Source organism: Chiloscyllium plagiosum, chromosome 16, assembly GCF_004010195.1.
Source record: "Chiloscyllium plagiosum isolate BGI_BamShark_2017 chromosome 16, ASM401019v2, whole genome shotgun sequence".
Classification (NCBI taxonomy): Eukaryota; Metazoa; Chordata; class Chondrichthyes; order Orectolobiformes; family Hemiscylliidae; genus Chiloscyllium; species Chiloscyllium plagiosum.
In genome coordinates, this window is record NC_057725.1 from 45,871,273 (window position 1) to 45,887,963 (window position 16,691).

At 39.4% G+C, this 16,691-nt stretch overlaps 1 protein-coding gene and 1 long non-coding RNA gene across 8 annotated transcripts in view; one reads left to right on the forward strand and one right to left on the reverse strand.

Moving 5' to 3' along the window:
- lsp1a (lymphocyte specific protein 1 a) overlaps positions 1 to 14,539 on the forward strand; it is a 325,234-nt gene extending 310,695 nt beyond the window's left edge. For all 5 annotated transcript variants that reach the window (XM_043705982.1, XM_043705980.1, XM_043705981.1 and 2 more), the window contains one exon: positions 12,717 to 14,539. In XM_043705982.1, the coding sequence (XP_043561917.1) occupies positions 12,717 to 12,748 (32 nt within the window). In that variant the 3' untranslated portion in view covers positions 12,749 to 14,539. The remainder of the gene's footprint in view (positions 1 to 12,716) is intronic.
- The window catches only part of LOC122557856, a 37,945-nt gene continuing 27,448 nt past the window's right edge, over positions 6,195 to 16,691 (reverse strand). For all 3 annotated transcript variants that reach the window (XR_006313962.1, XR_006313961.1, XR_006313960.1), the window contains one exon: positions 6,195 to 6,282. This is a non-coding gene — a long non-coding RNA (uncharacterized LOC122557856). The remainder of the gene's footprint in view (positions 6,283 to 16,691) is intronic.

A 16,691-nucleotide genomic window follows, 5' to 3' on the forward strand; every position in this document is an offset into this window, starting at 1 on the left:
AACAACTGAGCCACCGTGTTTTGTGCCTTATTCGTAACTTAAATGCTGCAAGTTGGGATATGCTTCTTATTCAAAATTTTTTTTTTCTTTTTGTAATGCTAAGTAAAAAAGAAAGTCAAAAAATAAATAAGTAGCAGGAATTATCAAGCCCAAACTCAAAAGCACTAATTCAAAAAAATGAATAAATTCCAATGTTGTGGCCATAGAAAAAATAAGTTTGCAATGGAGAAGAGTTGGACCAAAGCAAGTGGAAATAAAATTCAGTGGTTAGATTAGATTAGTTACAGTGTAGAAATAGGCCCTTCGGCCCAACAAGTCCACACCGACTCGCCGAAGCGCAACCCACCCAGACCCATTCCCCTACATTTACCCCTTCACCTAACACTACGGGCATGGCCTATTCACCTAACCTGCACACTTTTTTTGGATTATGGGAGGAAACCGGAGCACCTGGAGGAAACGCACACAGTCACAGGGAGAATGTGCAAACTCCACACAGTCAGTCGCCTGAGGCGGGAATTGAACCCAGGTCTCTGGCGCTGTGAGGCAGCAGTGCTAACCACTGTGTCACCGTGCCGCTCACACGGCATGTGATACAAAGCATGATGTTATTTTGAGGTATTTAAGCTGTACCTCAGCACTCATAAAAAGAGTACAAAGGAAGCAAAGATTTGATGCTGCAATTTATGCAAAAGGAAATTAGAAAAATGTGTAGGTATAAGTCAAGTTAGTGTGATCATTTATTCTATTGTAAATCCAACCTAAAACAAAGTTTAAAAAAAACACAAAAAGGCTTGCATGTTATGCACTAACTTCCTTTGGTGTTTAAGAAAATGTCTTTTTTTTTCTTGGATAATGTTGCTGGTCACACACCATTTTCATTTCTAGAATCTCATAACATGTTCTCTGTAATTTTCCATCGATAATTAGCAGGGTTGTCAACAACTTAGACTGGCCAGTGTTTCATTGTTTAACCCTGCACTCATTGGACTGGCCTGACTAAACAAGCAGCATAAATGTTTTTAGTTGTATCCCTCACCACTGTTTGAACAAAAGCAAATATTGAGGCCACGTGACTCTGAGAAGGGAAAGAGGAAAGGAACTAGGTAGACAGATGAGATACAATCAAAGTAGTGTTTGAGAAACACTTTTCTCAAAACAAGCCCAACCAGTTTAGATTTTGTGACAAGGATGTCCACAGTATCAATAAATTTGTGACAATATCACTACTCACAAAAACACACTGTATTAAGAATTTCTCGGCATGCTGACTGTCAAGTTATTAGAAATGAATTTGTGAATGTTTTAAATAAAGCAAAGCAAACATGCTTAAGGTTATGTCAGAAACAACAAATGATAAAATTCTTCACAAAAATGTTTTTGATGTTGCTATGTGCAATGACTAAAGCAGTTATTACCCCCTCCTGTTGGTTACCAATTCCACTAAATCACCAAACCAACTTAAAGAGAAGTACAGAGTACTTCCATTTGGTTCCAGCAGTTGCTTATTTATCACTTGATGTGATAGGCTTTACATTGAGGATGAAAGGAAAAACTGAGTGCTGGGCATCTGAAAAAAAAAGTTCCAATTATGAAAAGATAGCTTAATGTTTTGATTGAAGACGATTCATCTGCACAAATAACTCTTGGAAATATTTCGTCAATATCCAATCCACTTTCTCAGCAGATGGACTTGTACATTTCCACTCATTTCTGTTTTGTATCTTTTCTGTAATTTCTGTGTAACTGTATAACATAATCAAAGAAAGTTGGTACATATCTGAAAAATTCAGACACCGGAGTGAGTTTGAAATTTTTGGAGGAAATGTAAAGTGGACAATATCAGATTCACAATGGGGAAGCATGTCCAATCTTCCCTCAAGTAAAATTTCTTCAGTTCAGATAGCATCCTTGTTAACCACCGCATCCACATCTTGGATTTTCTTGTCTATCAAAGTCAACACCAATGAAAATCAGTAAGAGCCTATAATGGATGGCCAATCAAATGTCATATACCTTAACCTTGCTGACAAATACTACAAGTTAAATTGTATACAGTTCCAGTTGTCATATTACAGGAATGGTGCAGTTGCATTGAAGAGGGAATGGAGGTGATTTACAGGGATATTAGCTGGACTGGAGAATTTTAGTTAAGAGAAAAATTGTGCAATAGAAGCAGTTTGAGGCCATAGAAATTTCCATGTGCTGAGAATTTAAACGCAGTCAGAATTATGAAAGGAATGCTTACTGTTACATGTTTTCTGACAGTGCTTGAAAATGTCACTTTGTGTAAGTCAGAAAACCTGTAATTTCCAAACTATCTCATCTTTTTCTTTCAGGATACATTTTAAGCCTTTCCTAAATCTGTTTATGTTGTGATGTTCATGGATACAAGGTCATCTGAGATTGATGATTTCAGACCCATGTGTAAGGGCCTCCAACATAATTTCTAAGCAGTCTTAGAAAGTGAGCAGCTTCACATCACTAAAACCTCTAACAGAACTTGGGAAAAATGTCAGTTATTCAGTCAAAGAACTGTTCAAGATTTACAGCACAGAACAAGGCCATACAGCCCACCATGTGTGTACCAGTTAAACTGTGCTATTTCCTCTATAAAACTCTATAACTCTCTGCCTCTTCCATCCTGCCAGACATTCCTCAAAAATTGCTTATATGCCCTAATGTCCCTTTATCTAGCTACTCAAATTCTGTTTGGCCATCTCCATTTCAAGTGCTTTGGGACATTAATTACTATATTACAGTTGTTGTAGAAATGGAAATTGGAATTAATGTTCATAGAAACCCATAAATGGATACTATTAGTACCAACTGAATAAGAGCAATCCATCCTGATTCTTCTTTCCAGTTTTTGGGTTGCAGTCAGTATCGAAGCCCATCTTATATGCAGTTAAGGTTCCTGCTTTTATAACCCTTTTAGGAATTGGGTTCCAGACCCCTACCACCCCCAACTTTCTCTGACAATTCTCCTCTAATCCTTCTACTAATTACATTACGTCTGTGTTCTTGTTTATTGACTTCTCAGCTTAGGAAAATAAAGTTTCCCTATTCACTCTACTCAGGCCCTCCTATAATACTATACACCTCGATTAAATCTCCCCGATCCACCTCTGTTCCAACCCGGCCATACACTCCTTGCGGCTAAACATCTCCAGTCCGTGTAACATTCTCATAAATTATTTCCACAGTGTTTCTCGTGTAATTAAATAATTTGATGGTCAGAACTGTATGCAGCTATGCAGCACTCTAACTGTGACTTATCTAGTGAATATATAATTAGCCAAAAGAGGGATTTTATTATGCACCTTAGGAGCAGGTGGAACTTGAAATGTCGACCTCCTGGCTCAGAGGTAGGGACAGTACTGCTGCACCACAGGAGCCATCCCATAATCTCCATCTCGTTCGGTAGTCTACATCTTATCTAATAAGAGAAAATATCTTCAATGCTTTCTTAATCACTCACTTAGCCTGGTACCTCAAGTTGTGGACATGCACTGTAAAGGCCTCTCTCTTCCTCTATGCTCCTTGGTACCAAGAAATCACATGTTCATGCCAAAGTTCACTTCCTGGATAAAACCATTGGCTCTTGTTGGTACAGGACCATTGAGTTCAACTGAGCATTCAGTACCCATTTTATTTTGAATTACAGTGAAAAACAAACATGAAAATGAAATCAAAGATTTTTGTTTTGTAAACCCTCAGTTATGGAGTTCAAAGTAATGCTATACTGAAAGGCCCTGTGCTACCTGGCACATATTATAGATCATGCTCTACAATACGCACCATACTTGGCAAACTTCCTATGCCAAGGAATGTTTGTCACGCTAATGCCTTGCTTTTAACGTCCTCCTTCATGTCAGCTTTGAATCTTCATATCACGGCTTACCTTGTCTTTTTCAATCAATCAGTTTGCCAGTTCTTTTCAATCTTCTTTTTAAGAAATCAGGATACATTCACATACAAATCAAGACACTAATGTGCAATACACTCATTCATGGATTATAACAAGCTAAACATTGTTCAAAACAGCAGAACCTGTTTGAAATTTACATTTTATTACATTCAGTAACACTGTGTGTAAGAATTTAACATTTCTTGAAAAAGTTCATTATTGGCAGCAAACATGCTACTCTCTGTAAGTGTAATTCCCTTTCCGGCATTAGTGCAATGGCTACTGATCTACACCACTGGATGCCGGTTGCTGACTTATTTTGTTAAGCATGTTCAGCTTATTTCCTTTTGTTGTGTTGGCCAACCTTTTGCAGTCCGATTGAAGTCTTTAAGTTCTTCATCATCAATTCCTTTGCGATGCAGCCCTGATTCAATCAAAGTGGTGCTAATCTTCTTCAAAGGCCTTTCAGCTGCTTCCTTTAACTTCCTGGCATCAAATCGAGGTCTAAAGAGCAGAAGGGGCAGGCGGCTACTAAATACTGGAGTTGCTTGTTGCATTTGCTTGGAGTTGTCCAAATTTGACTCCTGTTCACTTTGCTTGCGCTGTTGGGCAGCAAACATTTGAAATAACACAGCATCCCACATCTTGTTAGCTCGTGACACTTTTGCCTTTTTTGATTCTTGTTTCTTGGCCTCTGATTCATCTTGGTTCTGTTCTTGTGTCCCGGCCTCTGGCAGATTGGGTTCTGGCTCTGGGAATTTTGGTGGCTCCTCTTCCACTATCATATGTTTTTTGAGACGGGTCCAACCACTGATCTTACTCTTCAGAGGTTTAACACGCTCCGGAGAATTCAGCTGAGGTTCTGCTTTAGAAAGTACCTTAGCTCCTTTATGAGTCATTGTCTCAGCAGCAATGTCTGTTGGACTGGATTTGGTTTCTGCTTTGGTTTTCTGTGTGGGCATGTCCATCTGTTGAATTTCTATTTTAATGGCACCAATGCCAACTGTGAGATCATCAGTTCCAATGGCTGAAGTATTGGCAGCCTTTTCAGTAAGATTTTCTTGAGTCCCCTCATTTTGAAGAATGTTTGCTCCCAGTGGGTCATATTTGTCTCTTGATCTTGTAGCTTCATGCGTGGGAGTCCTTGCTCTTGGGGCTTCATAGGTTGGAGTCTTTGTTGCTGGGAGTTCGTAGATTGGAGTCCTTGCTGTTGGGGGTTCATAGGTTGGCGTCCTTCCTCTTGAGGCTTCGTAGGTTGGAGTCCTTGCTCTTGAGGCTTCGTAGGTTGGAGACCTTCCTCTTGCAGCTTCGTAGGTTGGAGTCCTTGTTACTGGAGGTTCACAGATTGGAGTCCTTGCTCTTGACGTGTCGTAGGTTGGAGTCCTTGCTCTTGACATGTCGTAGGTTGGAGTCCTTGCTCTTGAGACATCGTAGGTTGGAGTCATTGTTGCTGGGCCTTCGTAGATTGGTGTCTTTGCTGCTGGGCCTTCGTAGATTGGAGTCTTTCCTCGCGGAGCTTCGTAAGTGGGAGTACATGCTTGCAGAGAGTTGAGAAAGCTTTCCTGTTCAACTTCATTGATGACCATCTTTGCTGTGTAAGTTTCAACCCCCGCGACTACAGCGTTGGCTACATTAATATTGGGGCCATTGGCACCAAAAGTATCAGTGACGTGAAGTTCAGGAACTTCAGGTCCTTTAAATGCATTAGATGCAGTTGTGGAAATATTTGCTGTGGTGACCTCAGTGGTAGACCAAGATCTTGGTGTATAAATGCTCGGAGAAAACCGTGGTGGTACTGAGAATTTGGGCAATTCTTGGGGTTTGATACCTGGTTGGAAAGTTGGAATGGTGAATATCTTTGCAGGAACAATAGGTGGTGGCAGTTTTGCTTGTACTTGATTCTGATTTTCAGCAGGCGACTGTGGGGTACTGATTTCTATTTTAGGGAGGAGCTCAATTTTCCCCTTGTAGAAGGATTTATGTGCAGGATATGGACTTGCGACATGAGCATGGGTTACTATTGTGGGACCTTGTCTATAAGGTGGAAAAGATGAACTTGGTATTCTTGGAGTCAGAAGAGATCGTGGAGATCGAGAGTGATGTTCATAGTATTCTAGGTCAGGACTAGCTTCATTAACAGGAGACAAACTAGATCGAAAAGGCTTAGGTAAGTAAGAGTGAAACTTATCTGATGTATCCATAGTCTGCAAATATGTTTGTGCAGCCTTACGCTTCGCAGCCCTCTTCAAGATCTTTTGTAACTTGATATTGTCCTTGTCCGGCTTTGGTGCCAGAGGAGGTGGCTTTGGGTTAGGTGATACATAGTGACTGGTAGCTGGTAGAGTTGTTACAGCCATTAGCATTTTAATTCCCTGAAATGAAATGAAATGAAAACTTCAATTTCTTTGGTGATTTTATGTTCCTAAGCAAACTTGTTGAAAAAGCACTTTTAATTCAGTTCAACTTCTTTAGTAACGAAAGAGCCTGATTTCAGAACGGAACCTCTCTAATAACTCATTCTAACTGAATGGTCAAACAGGCTTTATAAGCAAAATGACCTGTTCCAGTTTCTTTGTTCCTTAATTTTGTTACTGCAGGAAGGTATACCGGTCTTTTAGGTTCAGGGATGGACTTGCAGCACATGCTTGGTAGTTTTGCAAATTCAGCAGGAGTTCAGATCCACAAAACACCTGTATAGGTTATGAATGTGTTCTGTGTCCAAAATCCCCTGTATACTATTCTGTAAGGATCTTAAAGGGATGAATCTGAAATCAGGCCCTAGTGATTTATGGCAATCACTCACTTTCCATAAATATAATTAACTATAGTTGTGGAATAGTTCTCATCTTAGTTATCATGGCTAATAAAGACAATATCTCATTATTAGACTGTAGAGAAAGATACAGCACAATGAGAAAAGACTAAAGCAATGGGATTAATTTTGAATACCATTCTTAAAATAACCAGCCAAAGCTTTATGGACTGAGTGGCCTTGTTTCTATTCTGTAAACTTAATTGAATCAACTTCTATGGTTATCATTGGTTCTGCTGTGAAAACGTATCCAAACATTTTTCTCCCAAAAGTCAACATGCTCTCTCGTCAACCCAGAATGTACAGTGAAGACATGATACTAGGAGGTGGGGTAGCATCTTTTCTTTAAAATGGAAAATAAATGGCTCTCTTTTTGCTAAAAATAATGTTTGATTAGTGTATAATGAAACACCATGGGGAAACTTAAACATGACTACTTCCAGAGGGAGAAAGCGTTTTAAATGGTGCAGCTGCTTAACTCAACTGTAGCCCTTCTAGATGTACTGTCTAATGGTTAACAGTTGTTGAGTCATATTTTAGAGCATGGCAACTGCCTGTTACAGACTTAATTTGTTCAATGGGCGGTATGTGTGTAAAGCGAGCTGTGAGCAAGAAGGATCATTACTTCTAACTTTATAATAATTGAGAGGGCTAGACCTGGCCAGCCTGCAGCGTCAGCCATTCTATCCCCCTTCAGCAATAACCATCCCCCTCTGCCTGACAGCTCAACCAGAATCAGATACTGTGACACTATGTTCCCCATGAAAGTAGCCCAGACTGCAAGTCAGCAATCTGCAATCTTTTTAACTTAGATAGAAGCTGCATTAGCTTACTGATCATTAGTGCAGTAAATTTTTCTTGATGGGAATTCTATAATGACCAGGCCTAAGCTGATGTATAGTGTCCAACGTTAGACACCTAGATTTATGAACAAGTGATGCTGGGATTTGCCATAATGTTAAAACAGGTAAAGAACTTAACCTATATGGCAAAATGAAGAAGCTAGGAATTTTCTCTTTGGACCAGAGATGGTCATGGGGGATTTCAATCAATGTATTCAAGGTTACATGAGAGATTTTCCCCAAATAAATAATGATAAACTACTTCCACCAGCAGGAGAGTCAGGAAGCAAAGGATGTAAATTTATGATAATTGGCAAAAGAACAAAAGGATAAATGAGTTTGTTTTTTTTAAACACAGCAAGTCATGGTCAGATTCAATAAGTAACTTTCAAAGATTTATTGGCTATTTCATTATTAAGGAAATCTTTGCAGAACTGTAAGAAAATATGAATAAACAGTTAGGTTTTGTTTAGAAGTGCTGACACAGCCACATCAGTGCTTTAAGTAAAATGCTTTCAAACCATCACCATACAGAGAGCTACTGTTCTTGATTGACAACATAGAAAGAAAGCTTTGCATTTGTAACACTTTGCATCACATCTCAAAAATGCATCATGTAACTAATAGGATCTACACCCTTGCAAATGAACAGCAACACATTTTATTGAAAATAACTATTTATAGAGGATGGCAACACAGGACACCTTAGTCAGCGTTCGACCGGCTCCATGTGATCTGATATCACATGACAGCTCCTTATACTCAGTAGCCTTGGATTATAGTACAATGTCCTTATTCTGTATCTATGCTCAAGTTTTTTCATGGTACCCTTTCTGGGCCATAAATATTGAATTGTAAGAGAATTAACAGTTATTCCATTACTTCTACATCCCTACCCTCCTGTCACTCAGTGCTCAGCGGTTAGCACTACAGCCTCATAGCACCAGGGACCCAGGTTCGATTCCAGCCTCAGGTGACTGTGCAAACTCCACATAGACATTCTCCCCGTGTCTACGTGGGTTTCCTCCAGGTGCTCCGGTTTCCACCCACAGTCACAAAGATGTGCAGGTCAGGTGAATTGACCATTCTAAATTGCCCATAGTGTTAGGTGCATTAGTCAGAGAGAAATGGGTCTGGGTAGGTTACTCTTTGGAGGGTTGGTGCGGACTTGTTGGGCCAAAGGGCCTGTTTCCACACTGTAGGGAATGTAATCTAATCCCATTGTTCTCTTAAAGGGGCGGCACAATGGCTCAGTGGTTAGAACTGCTGCCTCACAGCACCATGGACCCAGGTTCGATTCCAGCCTCGAGTGACTGTCTGTGTGGAGTTTGCATGTTCTCCCCATGTCTGCGTGGGTTTCCCCCGGGTGCTCTGGTTTCCTCCCACAGTCCAAAGATGTGCACATCAGGTGAATTGACCATGATAAATTGTCCATAGTGCTAGGTGCATTAGTCAGAGGGAAATGGGTCTGGATGGGTTTCTCTTCAGATGGTCGGTGTGGACTTGTTGGGCCAAAGGGCTTGTTTCTACACTGTAGGGAATCTAATCTAAATATCACTTTTGGTGGCATGGTGGCTCAGTGGTTAGCACTGCTGCCTCACAGCGCCAGGGCACCGGGATCAGTTCCAGTCTTCGGTGACTGTGTGGAGTTTGCACATTCTCCCTGTGTCTGCATGGGTTTCCTCCAGGCACTCCGGTTTCCTCCCACAGTCCAAAGATATGCACATCAGGTGAATTGGCCATGCTAAATTGTCCGTAGTGTCAGGTGCATTAGGCAGGGGTAAATATAGGGTCGGGGTGAGTTACTCTTGAGCCAAAGGGCCTGTTTCCATACTGTAAGGAATCTAATCCAATCTTCACCCCCACCCCAGACTGACCACAAGTCCCTTTTGCTTGAGGCTTTAATCTCCATCAGCATTCTTAGCTCGCCTGGAGGATGTGTGGGATGAATGTGCTTTTTTGTAATTTTCTTGGAAGGCCAACACATCAGCCAAATGAAATGACAGCTTCTGACAGTAGTTAGTTCATCGGCTGTGAGGTTTCCGAGCACTTGACTATAGCAGCAGTGAAGACCAAACTAAAATAAAACTATTTCATGGGAGAAGATTCCAGGAATCAAAAGATCACAAGCCCCTTAAGAAGGAAGAGAAGGACTGGAATTCTCACTTTCTCTTCTGTATTGTTATCTGACATAGGGTTGAATCTAATGGGGGACAAGAAGAATGGAGGGTTTTTTTGGAGGCAAGGAAATGAAGCTGTTGAGCTACAGATAATGGCATCTTGGGGATTTCATGAGACTGTACCTGCATCAATAACAGAAGGAACTGCTGGAGCAGGATTTATAGGAAATTCCTGTGAAATACACTGTCTGCAGACTTTCTTGAAAGATTCACCTTATTCTGCAGGTTATTTCTGTTATTAACAAGGGCCTCTTCTTTGATAATCATCTGTGAGCATGAACAAAGATCTTTGTTCAGTGTCTCTCTGGGATTTCTTTCTGAAACAGGAGGTAATGGCTCATCAACAGCAGCCAAAAGTTTTCCATGCTTTGTAATCTTGGAACTTTGAACATATGCCAAACATCAATATGTCTCTTTGCTGTGACAAATGTGTTAAAACGCTGGCATATCTGCTTATCTTTTTGACTTTGCAAGGCTTAGTTGTGTTGTGTGTCCATGAATAGCTGGACTTCTTTGTTGTTTCTTTGAGGTGATTAAATTTTGGCAATTTTTGCTGAGTTTTTCTCTGTTCAAGTTCACACTGATGCTTCACCATCCAGTATTCTGCATCTCTATAAGATGCATCTTTGGTGCAGCACATGTTGGTTAAAATTTGCTAATGTTTTTATGGCTTACTGATGGGTTTCCAATACAAACTTCGGTTATCTTTTATACAAATGATCAATTTCTGCATGTTACATGTTGCCATAATGTCCTTTGAGCTTAAGGATCTCGTTTTCTCTGGTTACTTGGAAGTGTATCAGCTCTTGATGGGTTATTTCCAAGGATTGAAGTTTTTCTCATTCTGTCAACTTTGTACTGATGATGATGGTAAGAATGTGCTCTATGCAACTGGTTTCTAATAGTGCAAGAGAGATATCATCTACCCTGCCTGAGACTTAACTGGCCTTGAATCTCTTGAGCTCTGAGACCTCTTTTCTTTGTGATTGAAGATATGTTTCCAAGTCTAAAATTTGACATATGTCAGATTTTGTAGTCCCTTTGCTGACTGTATGGGTTTCTGAAGCTTCACTTATTTTCCTTAGTGTTTCAGCTAATGAAAGATCCTGATACTGTTTCTCTGTCATGGTGCGGTGCTGTACACAATTTTATCATCTTAATGAAAGGACAATTCTCCAGAAAAGAGAGAGTTGGGGTTTTCAGAAACAGTACCTGCAGTGTCCAAAGATCCAGGAAGGTCCAAAGTCCGAGCTGCATTAATGAAATGACCTGAGGATATCTGTGTTGATATGCTGGGAAAGCAAACCAAGGCCTGAAATGTCCATCTGGTGGCTGGTCTTCTGTTCCTTTGACACATTTTCTTTCTCCCCTGCCATTTTAAATTTCTTGTTTTTGGAAAAATAAGACTGAGCAGTCTGATCCACCTTCTTGCAATATGAGAAATGTGACTATAGAGGAGGAGGAATACAGATGCACCAAGCCAAGGTTTACATCTTTAAACTCACTGTGAGAAGAGTATTTCAGGCTACAAAGGCAGCTTTACTTAATAAAGAATCTCAATGGTTAGGAATGATGTACAATACCCCTAATCACTTTGCTGTAGTGAAGTGGTTCTTGTGGTTAAATGGAAACTTTTGGTGTCAACTATGGTGTAAGCAACCATATGAATGGAATGCATCAGTCTGGGTACTCAATTTAAACTTGATTTTCTTATCCTTTATCATAATCTCTACTAATCTGCATAGCAGAATTTATCCTGCATGTCTGTGCCATCAGGGAAATCAATTTGGACATATGCACGCCACAACGATTATTTCTGTTCCTCTGTAACATCTACTGCAGGAACACCTGCAAACTGCTGTAGAACTTGTTTAATTCTCTACTGCTACTGCCGTTACTCACTCCTCCCACTTGCACTCCTTAATAAAACAGGTCAAGTTGGGTTCTCCCAGGTAACATTCCTTTGTGGCATGATCCACACCCTGTTTCCTTATGTGCTTGTCATCGGTGGGCTTTCTGGGTTCTCTAGTCTTCCCCATTACACTTTTGATTTCCTGCAACATTTTGCAGACTGCTTCTTGCTGTTCTGTTCTGCTTATTCTGCCACGGATATTCTTCTGTGATTTCTTCAGCTTCTGTGCAATCATACCCTTTTGTATATTTATGTATCTAGATGAGTCTGGAGGTCTGTCACTTGCACCAACCCCCGCTGAGGTTTTCTTCAGATATCTCCCCAATTAACCCCCTCCCCAGCCCACTCCAGCTCACAACCCCCACCGGCACAACACCCCCATCACAGAGTTCAGATCACTGTATAACCTTGAGGTATACCTTTAACACTGTACCATGGTTACAGTTGTCCCTTACTGCAGGTTTTCTCCACTTCCACTGTTTTTACCACTACTGCCACTATGTATAAACGTCAGGCCTAGATTGCTGTGTGACCGCAACAATGTTTTATTAAATATAACTATTCTCAGAAGATGGTAAGCAAGGATATCTTATTTGGAGCACTACAGGTCCAGGCTGCGGTTGAATGTAATGTGATGGTCACTATTACATAACCCCTTTTGCATTATACAGTAACTATATTTAGAATAAAAGTGTAATGCATTGCACTGTATACATTTACTGCTTTTGAGATATAGCAACTGTTATCCAAGCCAAAGTGGCAGCTGTGCCTGCAGTGAAAAATCTTATACACTTCAGTAAGATTACTTACCACTTCATTTGTTCTGAGTTATTTATTTGAGTGAACTGAACATGTGAGCAAGTGCTCTCACTACTGCAGATAGTTATGATACGTTGTTGGAACGGAATAAAAGACACGTTACTTTGTAGCTGGCCACATTATACTTGGCTGGGAAGATTTATGTTGACTTTGGATGTCAAAATATTTGGGGGGTGGGAAAGACCAAAAACTTAACATTTGCAATACATAATTAATTTCCCTTTCTTTCTTTCATTCTTAGCTGAAGTTGAACATTTTATTGAAGAACATTGAAGAACTGGAGCCAAGATATGGACCGAAAGCTGTCAAGCTTATTCATTTTATATTTTTTTGTTTATCTATAAACCAGTTATTCTTATATCATTACTGTATTCCTTTCTCTCTGATACTGCAGTAGTTTAGTCAGTATATGTACTTGAAGAGTAAAACACATTCTCTGAAAGATTCTATAAGACCAATGTCAAAGACAGTCAGAATAATCCTAGTTCAATAGACCCCTCTTATTCTAATTCAGTGCAATTAAGGCTCCCTCTCTGAGAAACTAGGGGCATTGTTTTCCTACAGATATCAGCCTCAGATTAGTATCTGTTTGTTATTTGATTGGGGAGGACAGGATAGGGAGGATTGTTGTGTGGGTAAGAAAGTCTAACCAATACATCAGTTGCTGCCCTGTAACATTAGAATTCGATAAAGACTCAAAATCTTTAATGTCGTCAGGGATACCAATAAACAGTTGAGTTTGTTTTGACGTTATGTTTAAATGACTTTGTATTGGGAACTTTTTAAACTGGCTTCACATGAGCCACAATATTAATGCAATGGATGCAAAGCTTGAGTAGCTTGGATTAACTCCTTCTCACTTCCTTACTCTAATGCAAATTGGATAATTTCACACCCAACCAAGTTTGCATCAGTACAAATTGTCAAGGGCAACTGGTTTACCAGCATCAGAAGATCCATGAAAGCCACAACCTAACTTCAGTTCTCTGTAATTCATTACATGAAAACCGTGGTTGAACAATAAACATTTACTATAGTTCAGTGGTCCAGAGTATTCTCCAATTTGCATATTTTTTAGATAATTGTTTTAGCATATTTGTTACCCTTTAACCTTTTTTTAAAAATTGGTATTAAATATATTTAGCTTTTAGCAAATGATACTCCTGGGTCATTACGGCACAGGAGGAGATTATTTACTGCGTTGAGTCTGTGCTGTGTGTAATGTCCTGGATAAAATAGGAGAAATCAAATTGAATGTAAGCAAAGCGAAAACAAAGTAACGAAAGCAATATTCGAAGTGGACATTCAAAACAAGCGTCTGAAGTACTTCTAAGAGAATCAAATAGAAATGGTTCACACGAGTTCCAATTATCGACCCGAATGATCCCAAGAGATTCCCGAGGTTGATGAAAGGATTTGGTCTAATTTGGAAAATACCGGCACATGCTGTGAAATAGGGCTGGCATTTAAAAATTTACATTACCAGGATGGAATAATATGTACATATGGGGAAAAAAGTAAAAATTGTAAATTCATATAATATTTACAAGATCTGATTCATAGTTTTGGTCATCTGTCTTTGGCATTGTTTTATTCTCCATTTTTAAAATATAAATTGTATTTCAATAAATAGCACGCTGCACCAATTATAACTCTTTATACCATAGTTTTCATTGGGAAATGGTTTTGAATTGTATCAATATTGTATTCTGTAATTTAGTTGTGAAATTGCCTACATTGAAGAGAAGATTATCTTGTTTGAATGAGGAAAGCCACTCCCCTTATCCCAGCTCACCTGGATAAAAAGAGATGTTTACCATAATCGAATCAATGTGTCTCTTCTGTGATTCAGTGGCTTTATTCTATACCACTGTAAATGAAAATCTATTCCATGTATTGGTTACTGTCCCTGTGAAAAATCTACTTTTATGTCTTAAGTGTGCTTTTAATTAACGTGAATCCCTGCTATCTTTGTCCTGTCACAGCCTAACTTGAACTATTGTTCTTGACATAACATTCTGTGTCAATTTATTAACAAACAACTTTTTGTCCGAGTCTCTTCCTTGTAACCTTTTTTTTAGGGCTGAATAGCTCCTGAATTTCCTGTCTTTTGTCATAACAGTTTCCGGCTGCATTGTCTTAGGAATTGCTTGATGCTTGTAAAATGTTTATCCTGTAATCAATGAGCAATGCTGTAATAGCAATATATGTCAATCCTGTAATCCCATGTCACTTTAAAAAGTTGCCAACTCGTTGATGACTTATCGAAATAGAGAGCCATATATCTAAGTTTGTGATTACACTTGGGTGGTATAGTAAGTAATGCAGAATGACGTAGAAAGTTGCCAAAGAGGAATATTAATAGATTAAGCATAGTCAAAGTGAGTGGGTTTAAAAAAAAGGCCAATGATGAGTTGGCCTTTATTTCAAGGGTAAAAACAATGACTGCAGATGCTGGAAACCAGATTCTGGATTAGTGGTGCTGGAAGAGCACAGCAGTTCAGGCAGCATCCGAGGAGCAGTAAAATCAGGAATAAATGAAGGGCTTTTGCCCGAAACGTCGATTTTACTGCTCCTCGGATGCTGCCTGAACTGCTGTGCTCTTCCAGCACCACTAATCCAGAACTTTATTTCAAGGGGACTGGAATATAAAAGTTTAGGAGTTGCACACAGTTAGAAAAAGCTTTGGCTAGATATTGTCTGGAATGCTATACTCGGTTCCAAGCATTGCAAGTAAGAAATGATTGACTGGCTTTGGAGGGAATGCAATGCTGAATCACTTTAATTATACCTCTGATAAAGATGTTAAATTATGAGGACAGGTCGTGTGGATGAGACATGTAATTTGGGAATATAGAAAATTAGGGAATGATCTAATTAACTGGCTTATGATGATATCTATCCTGTCGAGAGAATTATATCCTTTTGTGCAGGAGTTCAAAACAAGGAAGCATAGTTTAAAATCAAAGCTAGGCTGTTTATGAATGATAACATAAAGCATTTTGTCACACAAATGCTCATGAAAGTCTGGAACACACTCCTTGAAAAATGTGTTTATACTCAGTCAGTTTGGTTTAGGGAGGGAATTAAGGGGATAGGAAGTGGGGGGTCAGGGAGGAATTTGTTTGCATAATTGCTGTGCAGACTTGTTAGTTCTCCAGAGACAAGCAGTGTTGTCTGCATGGTGCCCTTCATTGATATCATGTCCCTGGGAAATTAATGTAAGACTGCCTAAAAGACACTATCCAAACTAATTTTTGTCCATGGACTAAAGGTAAGTAAATGGAATTCGGATGCAGATCAGCCATAATTGGATTCAATGGTAAGGCAAGCATGATTAGCTGAATGGACAACTCCTGTTTCTGTTAGTCTATAAGTGATGTCTTCATTCTAACTCCACTTCTTTGTGTGACACGATCAGATTTGGCTCTGATGTCCACATTGTTAAGTTGCTTGCTCATGCTGACTGTTCAGTAGGACATGAGGAGATGTTCCAGGATAACTAGAAGATATGCAGTGATACACCAGTCAGTGTCTTTGGTAAGAAACGCAAGAGAAATATTACTTTAAAAATATCTGGAGATTTGCTGCTTTAACATTTAATTGCAGTGCAGTATTCTGTTTAATGCAACTGAGCTTATATTGTTTACTACAATCATGCACAAAAATAAGATTTGGAAAAGAAATTAGATTTACAATAATTGTTTTTTTAATTAAATGTTTGACCTACTACTCTCTAGTTCTGTTCTCTCCTTATTTACAATCAAACCATCTCACCTTACACTAAAAGGAATTTGCACAAGAGTGTATATTAGATACTTGAATCACACATCTCGCAGATGAACAGATGGCATCTACTTGGTAGACAGGGCTGGATTTTATGCCTACAAACCTCGTGGGCTGTCCCCTCTGTATGAATGTGATGATGAGTCAGCAAAATTATTGGGTCATCACATTACAAGAGGCTAGTGGGCACAGAAATCAGGAAAACTGTCCAATGTTTTAAATTTTCAGACTAACAAAGTGTTGAGCTTGTTTATGATCCAATCATCTGCAATTTATGTTGTTCATTATTTTTTTTCACATTTTGGATGGGAGAAATTTGGAGCAGATCTAATAGGCAGGCAGAAAGGAAGACTAGGCCTGCTATGGGGAACACTGCTGAATGGAGCCGCAGACTCCATTGGTGAAGGTAGCAGCACTGATGTGCTGAAAG